The following is a 21,417-nucleotide window of genomic DNA, read 5'->3' as shown; positions in this document are numbered from 1 at the left end:
CCTCTGCAGAAAGGCAACACATGACTATATGGGAATACAGTATTTGTGGCAATTACTAGACTTTTACTTAGCTTAGAATGGGGAACTTTACCTATTCATGTATCTTCACATCTGCATGAGAGAAAGGCACCAGAGCAGGAGTTTTAAAAAAGAAGTGAGGAGATTTATTTACAGATTACGTGAAAGCTAAGCCATCCATCTATCTATCTATCTATCTATCTATCTATCTATCTATCTATCTATCTATCTATCTATCTATCTATCTATCTATCTATCTATCTATCTATCTATCTATCTATCTATCTATCTATCTATCTATCTTTAATGTCACATCATTCTTTAGTTAATTCCCTCAGCAGGTGGGAAATTATAAAGGAGAAAGTGAAGAAAGCAGAACCGGCCTAATGAAGAGGGCCATGATGATGATGATGATGATGATGAAGAGCTGTGAATCTGATTACACTGTAGCATAAATCAAATTAGTCACCTGAAGTATATACTGTGCAATATTACATACTGAAGGTTACATACTGAAGTAAGGTACAATATAAAAACTATAAACCTGCACTCACTGGTCACTTTCTCTGCTACACCTGTTCAGCTGTTCCTTAACACAAATATCTAATCAGTAAATCACATGGCAACAACTGAGTCTACTCCTGAAGTTCAAACCGAGCATCAGAATAAATATGACAGTGACTGTGAGAGTGGCATGGTTGTTGGGACGGGAGAGGCTGGTCTGAGTATTTCAGAAACTGCTGATCTTTGGGATGGTCCCAAACAACCATCTCTAGGATTTTTGTAGAGAATGGTCTGAAAAATATAAAACATCCAGTTCTCTGGGTAAAAATGAAGATAATGGCCAAACTGCCTCGAGCTGATAGGAAGGGAACAGTAACTCAAATAACCACTTGTTATAACCAAGGTATGCAGTAGAATATCTATGTATGCACAGCACATCAAGTCACAAAGTAGATGGGCTACAGCAGCAGGAAACCACATCGGGTACTATTTCTGTCACAGCTGAGACTGGAATTCCCACAGGATCACAAAAATTGGAAAACTGGAATAAACTTGCCTGGTCTAATGAGTCTCAATTATTTGCTGTGACATTAGCTGTAAGCAACATCAAACTATGGATCCATCCTTCCCCGTATCAGTGTGGCTGGTGTTGTTGTAATGGTGTAGCAAACTTTGGGACACTTAGTACCAACTGAACATTTATACACCACAGTCTGACTATTGTTGCTGGTCATGTCCGTCCCTGTATGACCACAGTGTACCCATCTTCTGATTGCTGTTTTCAGCATCATGTCACAAATCATCTCAAACTTGACAATGAGTTCCCTGTACTTAAACAGTATAGTGAAAAGGTGTAGTCACATCATGGACGTGCAACTAACAAATCTACAGGAACTGTGTGACGCTGTCATGTCGATATGGGCCTGAAACTCTAAGGAATGTTTCCAGAAACTCATTGAATCTCTTCCATGAAGAATTAAGAGTGTCCTGAAAAAAAAAGTGGCTTTAACGAAGGACTAAGAAGGTGTAGATAATACGGTGGCCGATGAGTTCATAGCACGCCACTTAAGGTACTTTTTGGATGCTTTGGGGTGCATCGTCTTCATGGCATTGATGTGCAAAGTTGGTTTGATATGGACTCAAATAACAGGCACTAAAAATGATTTGAAGAAAATGGTACCTCATAAGCTTCTGCATTTCATAATACCAGGAAGTCAGACTAATTATTTAGTGTTAAAAGGCCCTCAGAAGTTCCTACCGCTTCCCCTGTTTTGTGTGTCTTGAGCATTTGCTTGCGTCAGCAACATATACGACTTTTTTGTTTTACAGAAATGAAAGTGGTGTTTATCTTGTCTAGCAAGAAAGTGAACAAGTGTTATTCTCAAAATGCTGAACCATCGTTTGCTTGTGATGAGAGTGAAAGATGAGATTGAATTTGGGGCTGAATTATCAGCATTTCCTCTGAGTTTCTTTGGCTGCTGTGTTCCTCATGAAAGCTTGACGTTATGGCAAACGTGAGTTGTTTATTTCTTGGTGTTATGGAGCTGGGTGAATTAATGAGCTGCGTGAAATAGGATGGCTACTTCATTTTTAAGTTTATTCCAGTGGCAATGCAACTTTCAGAGTTTGCTCATAATCAAAGTGAAATACTTTTATTTGATTAATGGACATCTCCTGAAAGAAAACGTTTTCTGTACTCATCAGATGGATGCTAACAGCTCACAGCTCCTGCGTGCAGCTCTAATACAATAATGTGGCTTAAAATGCATAAAGGTTTTAAAAAATATAAATATATATATTTTTTTTTTTACAATTTTATTATCAAAACAACAAATAACATTTATTTTATATTGCTTTACATGTTTTTCCTTTATTTTATTTCCCATGAATTACTTTAACATTTGGTTGTTTTTTATTATTATTATTCCCATCATGCCATTGTGCAACAACATATGAAGCCACAACACACAAAAAGGCAGAAAAAAATATACAGTGATGTTTTAAATCAAAGGCACTGTTTCTTAAGTTAAGAAAGTAATCAAGAAAAGTCTGTGATCATTGCCATCATTATATATATGTCATTCTCACAATCATTGTTACATGATTGGTTATATCATCAGAGCTGTGAGGATTGCTGCAAATGCTGTGGAGTTTCCTCAGTTGGCACTAGAGATTCACGTAGCCTGAAGGCTCCAGTAGGCCTCTTTTGCCGTAGGTGGCAGATCCCACATTGGTTGGTGCGTACACAGTACCAATAGTGTTACTGGAACGGACCAGGAAGTCTGCTAGCCTCTGGGTGACACAGGTGGCTGTGTTGCACTTTCTCTTCTCTATATGGTGACTAAGAAAAGCACAGATATTAAGAAACACCACAAAAATACTCGTAGATTTCAACTTTTTTAAAATGAAATCAAGCAATAATGCTGCTACCTGTTCATAGCTGTGAGCCCCCTTCGTGGCCGTGTACCCACGAGGCTGAGAAATGGGTTGGAGATTAGCCCGGGAAGCAACCAGGCTTCGCTATCTGGGAGATCGCTTTCTTGCTCGCTGGATGAGCTGGGACTGAAGTACCTGAATCACAGAGGACAAAGGGCTAAACCATTTGACATTGATGATAGGCTCTTGAAGATATCCACAACTCCCGAGAACAAGGAGAGAAAGTGGCCACTTAGCTCCAGCCCCACTTCTCCCTGCACAGTGAAACACTTTCCCCACAAATGAGCACAGTTGGTTTCCATCTTTGATTATCAACATTTGAGCCAAATGAAAGCCAAAGTTCTCCTGCACCTCGGCTCTCTGCTTTGAATGTGTTGGCTTACCTATAGCTTGGGGCAGCGGTGATGCAGTGCAGCAGCACAAGCAGCATGAGAAGAAGCACAGGCACCCTGAGGTGATACATGCTGTAAGCGTGATTACCTGCAAACACAACAGGAGTTACATTTGTTTATTGTGCTTCAGGGAAAACCAGTGAGACGTGTGATAGTTTTGTCTGATTCCCAACAAATTAGGTACATCATCAAAATAGATGTCAGGGTCTAACATAAGTGTTAAGCTATGTTAAATTATATTTGAAAAAAAATGCAATAAAGTTATAGTTAGATTGCCAAAAATGCATTTTTTAAAAAAATCTTTGAAATAGTTTTAAAAGCAATTAAATCCATGGTATCGACTCATCTGATACTGGGATTTTTCCACCATAAAATGGAGCAAGCAGACATTTTCAAGCAGGAGCAGTCTGAAAAACAAAGCTTGTTGTTCCTGGAAATGCTGACATTATTTCAACTTCAGCAACGTGCAGCACAATAATTAGAATATAGTTGCTTTTAAATGCAAATCTGAAGGAACACTTGAGCTGACTTTGCAAAAACAATATGGGATGGATTCATTTAGAATTTTACTTCAACTAGGACAGTACATTTGCCAGTACTGGTTTCTTTAAGGTAATTTAATGGCACCAGCTTTAAATGTTGAACATGCACGCATCATTTTATTCACATTGGATATATTTTAAATATATAAACATGTCCTGACCATGTGCAATTTTAGTATAGGGTGCAATATTTTCGGGATTTGATTTTGAAGTAAAAGTAATTAAGAATATATTATTTTGTAATATATATCCAAATTTGATGAGTAGCTTAAATGTTAGATTATAATGACATCATTTTATAACATTTCATTACTAATTAATCAGCTGCATATGTGTTCAAATGATGACAAAGTCTTTTATTGTGTTAGTCGTATGAAAATAGTAGCAGCAATCTCACTGTTACATCTGTTTACAGAACAACACATAATTTTTTTTTTAAATAAATAGTTTGTTTTTTTTCCGTTTTTGTACATTTCAGTCTTAGTTATATTTCCACAGAATCATCTAACTTAATGTAGCTTTCATCTACACATTTCCCTGTGCTCTATGTGAATTTCAATCTTTTACTTAATCTTCTAACCTCTCTTTTACTTACTTAAAAAATATGCAAGAAATAGACTTACTAAAATATTCCCTTTTTAATTTTTTAAAGAAAAATGTTACTATATAAAAACTGAGATAAATGTCAGTTTCTTCTAGCACCTCATTAACAACTATAAATAAAACCTGTGGGGGAAAAAGACATCCAAGCCATAGGAAAGACAAAATACTCACTTTCTGTAGTCTTGGCTAGATCCCAGTCTGCTACTGGAGCTCTCCAAGGTTTGTCAGACTGTCACACAAGCCGACTGCAACAGTTATAGGCTCTCTGCTCAAACCACTTGTGACATCAGCTCTCTCCAAATATAGCCTTGCATTTTCATCTACAAAAGGGTGGGGTAGGGAATAAAGCGGGTCTTATACATGTCATATAACACTCGGTTCTACCGTAATGTACACTCTTTAATATTCACATGAGCAGAATAAAAAAAAAGAACGAAAGATAATCACAGTACACAGACACAAACACACGCACGTCTGCATACGTCACCATCCTCATCATCACAGTCGTCACTATTGTCATCAGCTGCCGTGATGGGACTGACCCGCCACAAACCCACACCAGGGAGAAGAACACTGTCAGGCTGTCTTCCTATTTACCTTGAGACATGTAGTGAACTTTTACTGTAGGTCACCAAACTCTGGCCTTAGCGCCTTCCTCTGGGCTTCAACGACGATGAATAAAACATGTGAAGATGAATTATCATCAATAATAAATGGTGCCTCATTATTTTGATGGGACGTGTCACAAGCAACACAGTATTAATTAATGAATTGATGGTAAAATTTGAGACACTTTAGAACCGCACAACCCAACAGTGTGACAAGTTGAAAACTAGACTAGTAGTTGCATCTTCTTATTTAGTTTCCTAAAGACTGTATAAGCAAATATTAAGTTGTTTTCTTTTAAGTAAACAATATGCATCGCTTGGAATCCAAGAGGTGATTGATCGAGGTTTTATTTACTGAGATAAAAACCGAACAAGAGAGATTGCTCTCTGACTTGTGCGCTTAATCACCACATCTAAACAGAAAACGTGTCCTTAACAACCACAAGACTTTTAGAACAATGTCCTTTGGGCAAATGAGACCAAAGTGGAGCTGTTTGGCCGTACTACACAGCACTGTGTTCACAGCATATCAGCACAAACACCCCTCCACCTTCAAGCATGGCGGTGGAGGGGTGATGATTTGGGCTTGTTTTACAGCCACGTTACCTGGGCACCTTGCAGTGACTCACAGAGTCAATGAACGTGTTACAATGGTCCAGTCAAAGTCCAGACCTCAACCTGGCTGAAATGCTGAGAGAGCTGTGCATAAATCAATGCCTGCAAAAATCAATGAACGCAAGCAACACTGTACAGAAGAGTGAGACAAAATTCCTCCACAGGAATGTGAGAGACTGATAAAGTCACACAGATAATGATTACTTCAAGTTATTGCTGCTAAAGGTGGTTCTAAAAGCTACTGAACGATAAGGTGCACTTAGACAGATAGTGTGAAAAAATTCCCATCGACAATCAGGGAATATCAGCCTCCCTTTGAACTGATAATCATGTTATTAAGTAATGTGTAATGTAATATGTATTATAAATCTGTATATATAGTATGTTTTAATATAACACACATTTATATAAATCTACTGAAAATAAGCAGCAAATACAAATAGACAATTCTGATGAGCTGTGGTTTTCACAGAAAGATATCTCATAAAAATGTACTCATAAAACACTGCAAGAAAAAAAAAGACCATCAGTTTCACAACAACAGTGCATGACTCTTAATGTCATAGTTATTGTTACTGGTGAGCCAAAGAGAGCATCCTACTATCTCACTGGGGAGATGCCAGCACAGGCAGCAGGCTGCTGGTAAGTGCTAGTGGTTTTCACCGCAGATTGAGCTAACAGACATATAGTGCACTCTTAATGGACGTATAACACCCCCAAACCCACTGCGGTCTGATGAACACCTCCGCCAGTTTCCTGTAAGCTTCAAAAAAAAAAAAAAAGGTAACTGCAGAGACAGTGACAGGATATTTTTCTGATTCCTCTGCAGCTACATGGGTTTTTATTATTTCTTTGCACAATATCAGCTCAAAGTTTCAAAGTTGTGACTGATTTATTTACATTAATGCATAATCACGTGAGAGTCCGAAAACAATTACTTGATTTAGCTATATACCAGAGATTTTGTGCCTCAGGACTTTTGGTAATTTACAACTTTTTGAGGAAGAAGAGAGAAAAGAAATTTTCTTTTTTTTAATGGAAGTCCTGGAAAACATTGAGTCAAGTCATGTCATCATGTGGTGCCTTGGATTGATTTTGTACATGCGAGAAGTCCAACCTTACAGTTTGATTTAGCACAAAAACAAAGCTCACACAAAACCAAGTGAACCTTCACAAGCTTCATCAAATCCTGTTTAATCCAGTTTTTCTCCCTTTCACTTTTAGTGCAGAGATTTCTGCTTGTAAGCATCAATAAATATGGTCAGCATGGTTCATTAGTATTCTTGTAGCACTGAATCTAAGTGGGATGAAACCTCACTGGAGAATCATTCGGACGTAAGCAAGGAGTGCCAGCAGCGCAGTGCTATGACTTGTTTGCACTGAGAGCATCGACGCCTGGAAATGTTTCCATGTTTGTAGTTAACTACTGTCACATGGGCAGTTTGGCACGATGCATTACCTGATTGGTGTGGGAAAACTCTTTGGTCACATGATTTCATCACTTTTGTTTATTCGAGGGAGGAGCACTCACACACGAAACCTGTGTGTGTCAACTCTCTGGCCCGTGATGCATCCACAGATAAAAATAAACACTTGACGTCACCAACATCTACCTCTACATGGAAACCAAATAGCATGTTTTTTGAATTAATTGCATTAATGACATCTTAGTCAGGAAGGTGTTTTGTTTTGTTGCTTTGTGAATGCATTTTTACCTTCCTACTAAATATCTCTTGTACATCAAGCAGTCTTATGCATAAAGTTACGATTCTGGTGTTTTCTTTCTTCTTGGACAGCGTGCATAAGTGCAGAGAAACCCTCATATTTCAGTGGTATTTGTAAAAATATCTCTGCTAATGAGAAGAAACATACTTTAAGACATACTTCTGTGCGCAAAACAAGTCCTCAATTTTGCCTAAACTTAAATCTGATTAGGAATTGTTGTTCAAAAGACCAAATGTGACATGAAAGATTCAAGCTTAGGGACAAAACCTACTGAGGATCTGCACCTAAAAATACTTTTATTTTCTCCTGCTGCCCGGAGCTTAACAGCATAGGCTGGTTGTACATTTCACACAACTCTTAACACAGCAACTCTCTCTCACACCTCTCTGGAGTGTTTTTTCTTTTCAACCTTTTCCCACCTGACGCAAAATCAAGCACACAGATTTTTACACTGGTCAAAACAGCAGGTGAAAACAAAGACACATTTAGCAGCTACATTTGTGATCTAGTCTTTTCTACTTCACCTTGATGTTTGAGCCTCACCGTACAGTCTAAAAATACCCCCCATCCCCTAAAACGTATCAATATTCCTGATCTTGTTTGGAATGTTTTTCATCTCATCATGTTTTCAGTTGATAAAAGATCTTGACTGCAGGCATTCCAGTTTAGCATCCAGACTCTTCTACTATGAAGCCATGCTACTGAAACAAATGCAGTATACAATTTCGAATTGGCCTTAGGGTTAAAAATATATTCCTCTAAAACGTTTTCAACATTCATGACACATTTCCACATATTCCTCCTGAATGACAAGTCTGCTTTTCAGTCTGAAGTATTTGGGCTCCATGTTTTCCAAAAAGTATTTCAAGGGTCGGCCTGTCTCAGCACAGAACAGTTTTCCATTTTGCCTCGGTCCATTTTATATGAGCCTTGGTCCACAGACAACAGCAATGTTTCTGGATCATGTTCACTTATGGCTTCTTTTTTGCATGACAGGGCTGCATTGATCAGTGATCATGCCTGTTTTTAATGCAGTGCCACTTGAAGATCACAGGCACCTGATATGTTTTTTCAGGCTTGTCCTAAAGTCCTCACAATTTCATGTTGAGAAAAATTATTCTGAAATTGCTGCACAATCTGGAGATACTCTTTTTTTGTTTTTTGGTTACTGCATAGTGATAAACCTCTGACCTTTTTTACTTTTGAGAAGCTTTGCCTCTCTTACCTGCTTTTATTACAATACAGAATCATGTTACTGAGCTGTTGTCAGGTAAACTAACCCTTTTGGAGACATGTTGTTGCCACCAAATTCAAAATGACCTAGCATTTTTGTGGTTTATGGAATTTGCAAATCATTGCATTTTGTTTTGATTTCCATTTTAAAATGTCCTAACCTTTTGGAACTGGGATTGTACATAGAAGATGACTTTATATTATCTATAAAAAAGGGAAAGGGAACTGTGGTTCCCTGAGGTTTTTCCCATTTTTCAGGCAAATACTTGCTACTTACAAGCCCAGCTGTAAAAAAAAAAAAAAAAACCTTGAAAGATCGTGTCACAAACCAGAAATGGAGATGGACTGCCTTCAAAGTAAACGTTGTGCCTCAGGGCTTTTACTTTGAAGGCAAACTTTCTGAATGTGTTGCTGCCATGCCCAAACGTTTCACAATTTTATTGCATCTCTATGACTGCATTTATAGACAAATGCATTCCATTCAAAGTCTGTACTGTGTATACATGCAAAAATAATTTTAGTCATTCAAACATCCATTTATTTACACAAAAGAACATTTTTTTTCAAGAAGTTGAAGTAATCTATAAAATTTTTCACTCTGGGACCTTGCAAAGCGGTCATGTGATCATATACATACATCAGCACAACTCCATTTTTGTTCCAGAGACTGTTTCTACAAATGTGGACACTGGTAGCGCTCTTTCTTCGCAGGATTAAGCGTGATATAACCAGTGTTGGGTAACATTATTTTTAAAAATAGCATGTAAATTTAAAAGATTACTGGATATAAAAAGTAATCCGTTACATTAAAGCATTACCTAAAAAAATAAAAACAAAAAATAAAACCCCTTTTGCATACAGCATGCTGGTTATACGTCCAGAGGGCTTGTAGTCTACTGTACTGACTTTACTTCATTGATTAGCATGTTGACAGCATCATCTTCAGTTCCACAGAACCAGCATCAAGCTTGTTAATTTCCCTCGTAGAGCAAGCTTTAGCTGAAGTTTTGGAGAAGCAGAGTGTGGTGGAGCACGACTGCGGGGAGGCGGACACACCTGACTTGCATTGGGTCATCAAGCCTCCCTGGCATATGAGAGTGAACTGGCTCCTGAATGGTGTTGTTGTTGGTGTATGGGCGGCTGGGAGCTGAGAAGATGCAACCGCGAGAGTGTTCGAACAACAACCAGGAAAGTGTGTGTTAATGAGTGTTATAATGTGGTCCATCATTCATGCCACATACAGTCATCAGTCTCTTTCTCAACTGGCCTTACCACTTACTTTGACTGCAGATTACTTCAAAACATGAAGCACAGCTCCTTAGCAGCTGACAGACAATAAATATAACTGTGGTACACAGTAATTCAAATTCTTCTGCAATATAAATGTTGTCATATGCACAATCATGCTGGCTGAGCTCTACAACTGGTTACATTCCAGTATGTAGCTGGATGCTAATGAGTTATAAGGAGCCAAAAATATTGTGAAACAAAACAGGAAATATTTAATTAGGTACTTTTAAATATTTAAAAAGTACCTAATTGAGTTTGTGAACTGAAAAACAAACCCCCCCAAATTTTTATCTAAGGATTTGTTACTTTGTTACGTTTCACACCCAACACTGATTATAATAGCTGCATCCTGCAAAAAAAAAAAAAAAAGGATGGAAAATACTATTAGCATTAACCGTGACATTGTCCTGAAAGTAGTCCCTCTTAACAGGAAAATTATATTTTGACCAAACTTTGGGACGTTCCATCCATTCCAGTTTGATTTTGTGTTGGAGACCACTCTGCTAAACACAGTCTTTATGTGGTCCATCAGTTTAGTTGCTGCCTCTCTTTCTCCAATTTGCTCTTGTCATCAATGTGATCGTCCTGCTTCTCTATTACTTTGTGTCCGATGGATTCTTTACGGACTATCTCTGTGTTTGTGCCATCAGAAGACAGAGGAATAACTTCAGCGCAGGTATCTGTCATGTATTTAGCCTCCTGTGCATTACTTGTAGAGATTACTCCATCATTATGAGGGGGCAGTTCTACTGTGTGGACCTCTCCTCCTTCCTCCAAATCTGTAGCAATCTTTACCCAAATTTTTGTAGCACTGGGTAAGTTGGGAGTTTCAGGACTGGCTCTAATCTCCTCAGTGAGGTTTAATGGCGTCTTTAGTTCAAAATCCTTTGATGCTTTTTGCTCCTGCTTGTCTGTGTCCTTCTCTGGCTTTCGGAACTGGCGTCTGAGAAGGATGATGACAGCAATGAGGAAAAAATAAGAGGAGCCACTGATACAAGTAATCAAACCCAGGAAAATGATCCTAAAAGTAGAGAACAGAATTGGATTGAGGCAAATCAGCAAAGGTCTTTACAACAATTATAATGCTAGTCAATAATTTTTGGCAAATTTGTTTAAATAGTGTAAACTGGAATTTCTCCGTGTGGTACCTGTACATATCAGAGTTGTAAATACGGCATGCCCCCCTACCGCCACAACTCTTCATAGACCATTTAAGGCAAGTTGAATCAATCAAAGCGCCGAAATACACCGGTGCAGGAATTCCACCTACAGACAGCATTGGCAATGGGGACAAAACTTTTATCCAGAGAAAATAAACCTTTTGGGATTCAAGCAGAGTGACATATATTTATGCTTTACGTCAAAGTGAAAGTACTGAAGCTTACCAAGAGTCCTAGTTACCAAGGTCTGAATACCCAGAGCAAGGGATTTGAGCTCGGGTGTGATGCATCTGCAAGTACAAAACAAAACAAATCAAGAAAATAAGGAGTACATTATAAAAAATAAACTGGTGACAGTAGGCTGACAGGTCTCAATAGCAGCAATGGATAGACGTGAAGTGATACACAGGATGCAGGAACAGACTTTGGCTAGGCTAAATTTTAGTGGAATTATTGGGGAACTATCTTGCAGTTTTTGCTTAATACTGTTATTTAATGCTGGACATTAGTTCTTTAAAAGGTGAAACTATTCCTTTAAACCCTTTTCAGGTGATACTTACGTACGTTCTTTCATTGCATGTGTCACCACCACACCACCAAACTTGTCAAAAAGTAACTTTGTTTATGCTTCCCTTGAGTCAGGGTCACAGCAGCCAATACTTGATTGCATCAAAACAGCAAAGTTTTCTCCTCTCACTGGAATTATCTTGTCTCTGCCTTTCTCTCTGTCCGCCTTTCCATTTTGTTTCTTCTTGCTCTGTGTGTTTTTCTCTTAGTGCCTCCCTCCTGCTCCTTAGCAGCCAGTGGATTGATGTGCCTCCATGTCAAATGATCAATCATCCTGAGTAGTTTATCTAACCAGGTATTTTATCCAGTCTTTGCATGATCGTTCTATCATCTTTTGTGGCAGAAGACAATGTGTCAAAGGTTTAAACCTTCCTGTCTTTGTGCCTCCCAGGTTTTTAACCTCACCAGCCCTCCGCATGCCTGCTCAGTCTCTATTTGGCCCCATTACTTTACGCTTCCAAGTTCCTGCCAGTCTATCTATACTCTCTCCACCTCACTTAGCCGCGTTACGTTATAACTATTTTGAGTCCTTCCATTTCACTGTCTACCACTACTTTAGGCTGCTCATAGACGTGATAGCAACACTAAGTTTTTACAGACCGTATAATGACCATGTAGCCAGGTGTGGCTCCCAGAGCATTGATAAAGGAGCTGAGAACAGATATGGCCATATAGGAAGTGAAGCTTCGGCTGCAGTCCTTGGCATGAGGGCACTGGCCCAGTCTCACTGATGTACTGCTGCCTGCTGGAAAGGAGGTGGACACACAGGTGCAGTTGTGAAAGACCTGGGAAAGAGAGAATATTTACATTTATATATTTTTTTATGTCTTTTACATCCAGGCATTTTGGAACTGGATTGTAAAATTATTTCATTTTGCATTTTCTACCCAGGAAAAGTAAGCATTGTTAATCAAACACGTTAAAAGTCCGTAAAATTACACTTTTTAAAGTTTAAAGCAACTGAGATTTGAGTTTCCTGAAGAGACAAGGGACAAAACTGCTCTCCACGTAACATCTGACACTTCACCCAGAGGATTTTATAGTCGAAGAAAAGGTAGGGGATATTTACAAGAGCATAAGAAGAAAAGCACATAACAGCTAATCAATAACACTTACAACAATAGGAAAATACACTGAGAGTACACACTGAAAAATGCTTTAGTAGCAACAGTGTAACATCATGCCTCCTGGCTAACATCATCTTCCTCAACAGCAACTAGTAGAAACATTGAAGAACAACAATAGTGATGATTTTGTACTGGATTATATCTTTGCAACACAAATAATCTAATCTGTAAGTATTATATACAAGTACTATATGTGATCATGTTTCAGAGAATGCTGCGAAACCTCTGCTAACTTCTCGGAGTAATACTTGAAATTTTGTGAAAACAAAACTGAATATTGAAATGTACTGCAACGCTCAAGCTATATCACAAACACTGACATATGTGCTTTCTATTCATTTATTATACATGCAACAAAATAACACTATATACTGTATGTGTCTGATCAAATTGATACATTTTGGGGTTAATTAAAAGTTGACCCTTTTTTAATGTTAATTGACAAGTGTAAAATAATTAGATGGTAATGAGTGAGCTTTTAAAAGAGAGTGAGTTTTCAGTTTTTAAAATAGTTTTAAAAGACTTTTAAAAATAGTTTTTAAAATGATAAAAAGTGAGAAAAGTGGAGGATTTTTATTATTCTGACTGCTTATCATGGTTACATGGATGGTATTCATTAGACCACCTGTCACAAAAAATAAGAAAACACAAGTATTTTAGAAATCTGTAAATATTATATTGCCGGTTCAAGCCCTGGCTCCAACCGTCTCGGTCGTTGTGTCCTTGGGCAAGACATTTCACCCGTTGCCGAATGGTGGCGCCAGTGTCTGGCAGCCTCGCCTCTGTCAGTGCGCCCCAGGGCAGCTGTGGCTACAACATAGCTTGCCATCACCAGTGTGTGTGAATGGGTGGATGACTAAATGTAGTGTAAAGCGCTTTGGGGTCCATAGGGACTAAGTAAAGCGCTATACAAATACAGGCCATTTACCATCTTACAATGCTGTGATTGCAGCCATTCCCCAACTCTCTGTGAATGGTACTCATTGCCTTTGATCAGTGGGTTTTGATGAGGGGTTGTTGATCAATGGTCATGAGAATTTGCATATTAACAATCAAAGAACTGACCTCACAGCCTATTGTTCCCAGTGTACTAGTTTCAGTCAGTTTCAGTCAGTGGTGCTGGTTTCAGACATTCTAGCATTAAAAAAAAAAAAAATTTTATTGATTGAAGAGCTTTCACATACTGGTGAATTAACCATCACAGTACATTTTAAAGCATTGTAAAAAAATATTTTATTTCAGAATTTAAGCTATCAAAGCATTTTGATAGCTTAAATTTTCTTAATTTTTTTCAGTGTCGCTAATAAAGGGTGTTCCTTTGAAATGGCCCACAGTACTGCTTATGAACATGTTTTATCAGGTTACAGTGGTTCAACCTCAGCTCAACCCATGTGTCAAAGTGTTGAAGTGTAATTGGGAAAGATACTGAACCCTAAGAACTGCCTTTGATGTGTGTCATCACTGTGTGTGAGTAAAAGTATAAATGTAAATGAAAGGGATACAAAGTGCCGTGAACATGTGGTCTGTGAAGCTCTCTGAGTGGTCAGTAAGAGCAGAAAATGTAAATGCAATCCATTTACCATGGGAGTGCTGTTCAAATGCATTTAAGGATGAGACATATATAAATATCAAGAGTTCATGTTACAAAGTAGCAGTATTTAAAATGTAATGTAACCTCAATACACCGCAATCAAGACATTCTTGACCCAAATATCTTCCAACAAGTGGCTGATACACATGTTTACACTTTACATTATACCTCTGTGCTCTCTTGTAATTGTCCTTACGGTGTTTTTGCCGTGTCCGCTGGAGCTGAGGCAGCCAGCCATGCATGGGGAGATGTAAGTGATGCCGCTATCTGAGCAAACGGGGTCCCACTCCTCTGCTGAACACAAGCAGTCCCTGTTACACTCAGAGAAGAGCATTTCTCTGCTGTACAATACACCTTTTGTCCTGCAAGGGAGTGAAGCAATGGATATTTTGATCTACAGTGGACACAGGAAGAAAGTTGCTAAATCAGTGATATTTGTCTCAACACTGACCCGTTGTACGATACAGTGAGCCCCGCTATGGGTATGTTATCACACTTGGTGCCAAACTGCAGCAGCATGAGGAGATAGGACATAAAGGATGTTGCAAAGGAAAGCTGAGCTCCTGATACCACACTCAGCTTATACCTCTTCATCAGCAGCCCTCCGAGGAAGATCCCTATTGCCACTGCTGGCAGGTTCAGGACACCTGAAGGAAACACAGGGGAATATTGCTTGTATACTTCATACATCATATCACATATACATACTTTATACCAAGCACATTTTCCTTAATGATTATTAATGATTTGTTTGTTAGATGTTAAATATTTGAGTGCATTTTGATCATTTAAACCTTATCTAAAAGTACACACTGCTTATTCACAGAAGGTGAACGTGTTACAACCCGGCTCAAAAGCCCCAACATAAATAAGGAGAAGAATACCAGAATTTCAGTGAGAAGAGGTTTTATCTTAAAATGCATAGCAGGTTGGCTAAAATGGCTGGAACCACCAAGGCAAAAACTAGTGAGCCTCTCTCTGAAAGCCTGCTTCAGGTATGCTTTTATCCACACCTGAGTAGGTGTGGCCAATTAGCACCAGCTGAACACACTGAGGAGATTAGGGGCTGCAGAAGGGTGTAACACTGTTGCCGGCAAATTAACAGTATCTAAAAGTCATGCTCTGAAGAAATAGGAAAAAATCGAATAAAAAAAAAAAGATCTGACACAGGACATGAGAGATGCATGTCTCAGAGGAATGTTGGCTGTGAAGAAGCCATCCTGAAGGAAGGGAAATGAGAAAAGGCAGAAGTGTGCAGGGTTGGCGCTGGGTATCTATACACCTACGAGTACAGTTTTCCTTCACAGGCTGTCCTCTCCGAACCTGTTCTGAGTTGATTTATCAAGCTCTGAAACAGTGTGGGATAATTTTGACAGAGAACAGAACAAAAGGCAGCCAAAGGAGAGCTTTGAATGTTTTTAAAGAAGCCTGGAGAACTATTCCTGAAGGGTAGCAAATTAAAAGAAAGTTTCTCTGGGAGTGTTCAGGCTGTGTTGTGTTGGTGGTCATTGCAAATGCTGACCTTCAAGCTTGATAGAGTTGTAAAAACACTATTTTCATGTATGTTTGAACACGTGTCAATAAATTACTGCGCCTATGTTCCACTTTTCTATCAAAAGTTCAATATGAACACATAATTTATTGATTTCAGTATTTTTACCTATGAGGAAGTTTGCCCTGGATGCAGACTGTCCAAACTGTTGCTCCATGTATTTGGCTTTAAAGGTGAGTAGACCGATGAATGCATTGAACTTCAGGATGTTCCCGCAAAGAAGCAGGAAGTAAGCAGGAGTTCCTAACAGACGCCTCAATGATGGAAGGAACCCTGGGCAGGAACATCCACAAAAATCACGTAAGATCCATCAACCTGCACATGCAAACAGACGACGACTCTACCTTTGGCAATTTCAGTCAGCTTGAAGTTTTGGTTGTTGCTTTGCGCATCCTCTGTCTTGTTAAGGATCTCGCAGACTGGAGTTTCATGGTTTTCTTCACTCTCCTGCTTGGGCATCGAACGGGGCAGAAACCAGAAGGGAATGCTGGAGATAAGCAGAAGGCCAGAGGACACAAGAAAACCCATCCACCAAGCACCCACCCAGCGGGAATCTTTAGGAGTGATGGTCACACTTTCTATGTAAAAGAGAAGAATTTTCAAGTTTTCTTCAGGAAGTCTTCAAATAAAGGCTTCGCATAAACAAGTCTCAATCAAAATATCTCTGTTGACAAAAGTGTAGACTGGCTAAAATGTTTTTAACTTGTGAAAGTTTGTTCTTTAACTCTTGTTACCCCCATCCAGCTTCTTGGCCTTACACGGTACATAAACTTGATTTGTTAGACAAAGACAGTTTTGTCATTTTAGCCTCCAGACCATCCCATTCAATGTCAACCCAAATAATCATGATGTGATTGAAGTGCAGACTTTAACTTTTAACTTTAATTAAAAAAAAATGTTTGCATTAATTTTACAGTCAATTTGAAATATTTGATTTAATTTATTTAAAATATTTGATTTAAAATCCAATGTGGTAGTGTATAGGCAAAATTGCAGAGAAATGTGTCGTTGCCTAAAAAGATCTAAATGTGTACATTTTCTTTTTGTTTCTAACGCAGACAGGTTTTTATATTCTTTCAGGTAAAATCACTGCTTTGAATTTTGTCAGCTTTTGCCATCTATCGGATACTTTTAAGATGAGCTCTAACCATAATGAGTCGTGTATCATGTAAAAAACAAAAAACAAAACCCAGACACACAAAGAAAAACCTTACCCATATCAACATATCCAATGTCAACATATAGTCTGGCACAATAGGAACCCAAAAGGAAGCCAAACATGGGACCCAGGAGAGTAATGGTCTGGAGACAAGCTGCCAATGACAAAATAGATCAGAAGTCTACGATGTGATATTAAACAATCTAAAGAAGGGTCTCAAACTTAAATGAGCTGTGGGCCACTACTGGCACTGTCATCTCGTTGGAGGGCCACTTTAGTGGTCGAGTAGTACAAAAAAAACCAAGCGAAAACAAGAAAGCACCCACAAATATTTCCAAAAATGTTTTCTTTTGTTTGTTTTTTAAAATTTCCAATATTGTATCACAAGACAAAATTGCAAACATCAACGCAATTTCTTTTTTACCTCACTCTTAACTAACTGAAGCCTTTCATTGACCTACCAAATAAACACGTGGCCAGAATAATTTTGTTCGTATTAAAAAAATAAATAAAAAAGTGCAGACATAAGTGTACGCATCAGTTTTTGACTCTTTCACTAGACTAACACAGCCAATCCCTCCACATGTTTGTAGTCTCTGCTCATATTGCCTTCATATTAGATCATTTTTTGCTTTTTAAAGAACTTATTTTAACATTGCACTTAACAACAAACACATCCTCCCTAATAAAACAACATCAAGGGCCAAACTGCATTATATGTCTTCACGTTGATATAAGGGCCATAAGTAGGGGTGAGGTGGGCCGCAAGTGGTCCCTGAGCGGCAGGTTTGAGACCCCTGATCTAAAGGATAGGGTGTAAAATGAGATATTTCCTTGACCCTCAGTTAAATTTACTGAATACGAGATTAATTGTAGGTTTACCCTGATAAAAATCACACATTAACCAGCATAAAAATGCTGTACATACAGGAATGATGAATGTGTGTATTCTCACATGGCTTATAGGGCATTTAAAGGAATTTATTAATTAATTAACAAATTTTAAGTCAGGTGGAAGACTTTAAAATCCCTTTGAACCCCATATTACCAATATAAAAAGGGGAGTTTTCCGCCTTAGCAAAGTCATCGATGTAGGAGATGCCAAGAGGTGTGACTGGAGTTTCTCCAATCCCCCGCAGAGCATTCCCCAGGAATACGTAGATCCACATGCTGGAACCAGAATCTCTCACACAGGCTGCATAATGACACAAACTAGAAATCTGTGATATTGATTTTGTTACAAAGAGTTCACACACAGTGGCTCGCACAGCATCAAAGTTATACATGGAGCATGCGTACTACAATAAAAAAACACACCAAATATTGCATGGATCCTCTTGATCAGGTTCACCAGTATTTTCCTGGCTCTGAATGAGCTTTACAGACTTAACAGCCTCAGCCTGTTCACGACACACCAGTGTTTTTTCTGGTTCTTTCTCAGTATTTAGTACACAAAAAAATACATTCTTTACTCAGTAAAATATGAAATATTTATAATAGTTAACTCATTCACTGCCAGCCATTGGCAGTGAATGAGTTAAACCCATTGACTCATTCACTGCCATTGACGGCTATAGACGTCAATGGCAGTGAATGAGTTAATAATGAACTATGAAAATATAACACAATATGCCCAATTGATTAAAGCAATGCAAGTAGTGGGAGTGGAGGGGCCAAAAATTCCTCTATACAGGAAAAAGCCCAGTTACATGAAAATGAGAAAGACACAGTTTTACATCTATATCTGCTATATCTGCTTTTTCATTACGGAGACTACGTCAAACAAGACATGAATAAAATCTGCCGATATTCAGTACCATCTTAATAGTGGCTTGTTGTATATCACCACATTGTACGTGACTTCCATTATATTTCTTTCCAAATACGTCTCATCTGAATAGCTGAACAGGATCAATAGATTGCATTTTGTGAGAGCATCACATGGTTTTGTGAGAAGCAGAATTAATTATAGTTTAACAATAGTGAGACTGAAGCAACATTGCAACTAAAGCCCATCTCAGGGACCAAAATTAATGGGAACAAGAGGAGCTCCTAAAAACACTGAAAAACACATGGGCACACAGAGCCAAACTGAATTCATTACCATAAATATTACAAATGTCTGCTTTCTTATTATTCTGCCTCCTTTCAGTCTTTTCTTTTTAAAAGTCGTCTCTCGTTGGCTAGCTCTAGAGTCTGCGTCCGGGCTTATTGTTGCGGACGTGCATGCTGTTGTGTCTTTGTTTATTCCTGGTGACAAAGATGCACCAGGAGAGAGCTGATTGGCCGGTGAGTTGTTAGTAGGTTTAACAAGGTTTCATGTTAAAGTTTCATGTTTTTTTTGTAAAAGAAAATCTACAATAACCATGAGTTTTAAGCAATAAATAAATAAGTAATAATAACAATAAATAGCTGACATTGCCATGCTATTCTCTCCTATTTACAGGTATTTACTGTACCCGCTGCAGCAGAAAGCAGAAATGCATTTGACTGCACTAAATAGTGAAAGTGAATGTTTTACTATCTTTAATTATATTTAATCCTGGCATGTATTCCACACTCTTACCTTTATTGTCCTCCAACGAAGGCTCTATTTGAATTTCTGGCACGTGATCTAGTGTTTTCAGAGGATCCACACAGGCAGCAATGCTCAGGTTGTCATTCTGAAAGACCTGAATCACCGTGTCATACTTATACCTGCAAAAAACAAACAAAAAGTCCATGTCAATTTCTTCTGTCATCGTTTTTGCTTATAGAAGTTTCTCATTTAAATTTGACCTGTACCGTCCCATGAAGAAATGTGTGAGGCCAGTGAGAAACGCCCCCACAGCCATGAGGAAACAGCCCGCAGCGATGAGTCTGGGTCGGTGCAGCTTAGCCCCAAAATGGCTGACCACAGCTAGAAACAACAAGTTGCCTACACACACACCCCAAAAAAGATTGAAATCAAGTAAGCAAAAAGAATGACTTTTTCTCCACTGTATCACAAAAAAAAAACATCAAAGCGTTTATTTTTAAATGAACTGGTTGATGTTACCCATCTCAAAACTGCCATCTATGAGACCGATGTGTGTGCTGGAGAGGTCAAAGCGCCTCTCTATCTGAGTGATGGAGCTCTTCATGTAGGTTCCTGTCAGGGCTTTGGAGAAATAGGCGAAGGAAAGCGCTACAATAAACAGCTGGAAGACAGAAAACAGAAGACAATATAAAAACTCACATTCTAATAATGCAAAGATGTTCTGGATAAAACTAGGACTATGTGTCTACATATCCAAACAATGTCATAGTGTAATCATGGAAATGATTCTGCCCCCTTTTCTGAGTCTCCACTACCTTCTACTGTGTAATTGTGGTCCTTGTTTAATGTTGCATTACCCCTTTATTCTTAACTTGAACAACAACTTATGTTGTGTTGAATCAGTGCACAAAATCTGGTGTAATGTCTTGACATCACAGTTAACAACAATAAGCTTTTTTAATTTTGACATTCTGTCTCAAAATTAATGGAAAAAAGAAAGGGATGAAAACAGAAATATGATGACTCCAGTGTACTGCTGTAATCAGGCAAAGCGTAGCTCCGGGCAGCTACAGAAGTGTCTGACGAAAGCTCATTTAGAGCAGAAATTTGGCATGCTGAGATTTTCAGTAACAACACAAGATCAGCTCTTGGCTTGATTTTACCTACTTTGGGAAAAACATATCTCTGAAAATGTTGTTCAATCAACTGAAAACAGATGTGCATCTGGCTTTCTGAGCATTTATCCACCTATCATCTATCTTTAGCCTGTGCCGGGTCAAAAGGGGAGGCTGTTAGAGCTCACTCTAGCGAGAGATGCGCACAGGCACGACAGGTTTCCTGCCTAGCGCAGGGCTGACACATGAAGAGAAAAACATTTACAGTTATGGGCAATTTTGTGTCACTGATTCACCAAAACCCGAATGTCTTTAGAGGAAACTACAACAAGTCTAAACAGGCAGCAGTGCCAGCGGGGTAAGAGTTTAAACCCAGAGCCTTCTTGCTGTGAGGAGACAGCGCTAACAACTGCACCACCTACTGCCTTTTACGCTTTTAACTGGCATTTTTATCTGGGCCACTTTACACTGAGTGCATCAACAGAATGAACCGCAGTCCGAGATCAAAAGCAGGATAAAAAAGGTGTCAGAGTGTTGATCACAGATAGCTTTAGTACTTTGAGATTGGAGAAGCCAGGGCGCTTTCTGGTCTTGTGGTCGACGGGGCTACACAGAACCTCTTCGCTCGTCATGTTGGCTGTGTCCTGTGCTGTGTTTTCCAT

General features: G+C 38.7%; 2 protein-coding genes across 2 annotated transcripts; both read right to left on the bottom strand.

Moving 5' to 3' along the window:
* Positions 1–2,688: 2,688 nt before the first annotated feature.
* Positions 2,689–3,421, bottom strand: iapp (islet amyloid polypeptide). The gene is made up of 3 exons (XM_085376464.1): positions 3,342–3,421; positions 2,953–3,093; positions 2,689–2,863 (listed from the first exon to the last, which is right to left on the bottom strand). Exons 1-3 carry the CDS (start codon positions 3,419–3,421, stop codon positions 2,689–2,691), a joined length of 396 nt encoding a protein of 131 aa, XP_085232590.1.
* A 7,073-nt stretch (positions 3,422–10,494) lies between these two features.
* On the bottom strand, positions 10,495–21,417 carry slco1e1 (solute carrier organic anion transporter family, member 1E1). The gene is made up of 14 exons (XM_085375318.1): positions 21,313–21,417; positions 20,160–20,301; positions 19,907–20,039; positions 19,689–19,819; positions 18,171–18,317; positions 17,178–17,276; positions 16,308–16,541; positions 16,072–16,236; positions 14,863–15,058; positions 14,608–14,773; positions 12,294–12,478; positions 11,352–11,416; positions 11,115–11,232; positions 10,495–10,987 (listed from the first exon to the last, which is right to left on the bottom strand). Exons 1-14 carry the CDS (start codon positions 21,415–21,417, stop codon positions 10,495–10,497), a joined length of 2,379 nt encoding a protein of 792 aa, XP_085231444.1.

The sequence above is a fragment of the Diplotaxodon limnothrissa genome, linkage group LG17 (assembly GCF_057381915.1).
Source record: "Diplotaxodon limnothrissa isolate DT_005_m linkage group LG17, D_limnothrissa_male_GT1.1, whole genome shotgun sequence".
NCBI classification, from domain to species: domain Eukaryota; kingdom Metazoa; phylum Chordata; class Actinopteri; order Cichliformes; family Cichlidae; genus Diplotaxodon; species Diplotaxodon limnothrissa.
Note: the sequence above shows the minus strand (reverse complement) of the source record. Positions and strands in the feature narration are given on the sequence as shown.

Bases quoted from the DNA above. Each gene is read 5' to 3' on its own strand.
- slco1e1 (XM_085375318.1), bottom strand. From the start codon at position 21,417: ATGGAAAACACAGCACAGGACACAGCCAACATGACGAGCGAAGAGGTT. The intron at 20,040-20,159 runs GTAACATCAACC...GTGTGTGTGTAG, and splicing joins AGATGGCAGTTTTGAGATGG to GCAACTTGTTGTTTCTAGCT. The intron at 11,233-11,351 runs GTAAGCTTCAGT...TGCTGTCTGTAG, and splicing joins CTTGGTAACTAGGACTCTTG to GTGGAATTCCTGCACCGGTG.
- iapp (XM_085376464.1), bottom strand. From the start codon at position 3,421: ATGTATCACCTCAGGGTGCCTGTGCTTCTTCTCATGCTGCTTGTGCTG. The intron at 3,094-3,341 runs GTAAGCCAACAC...TCTGTGATTCAG, and splicing joins ACCGCTGCCCCAAGCTATAG to GTACTTCAGTCCCAGCTCAT. The intron at 2,864-2,952 runs GTAGCAGCATTA...TGCTTTTCTTAG, and splicing joins GGGCTCACAGCTATGAACAG to TCACCATATAGAGAAGAGAA.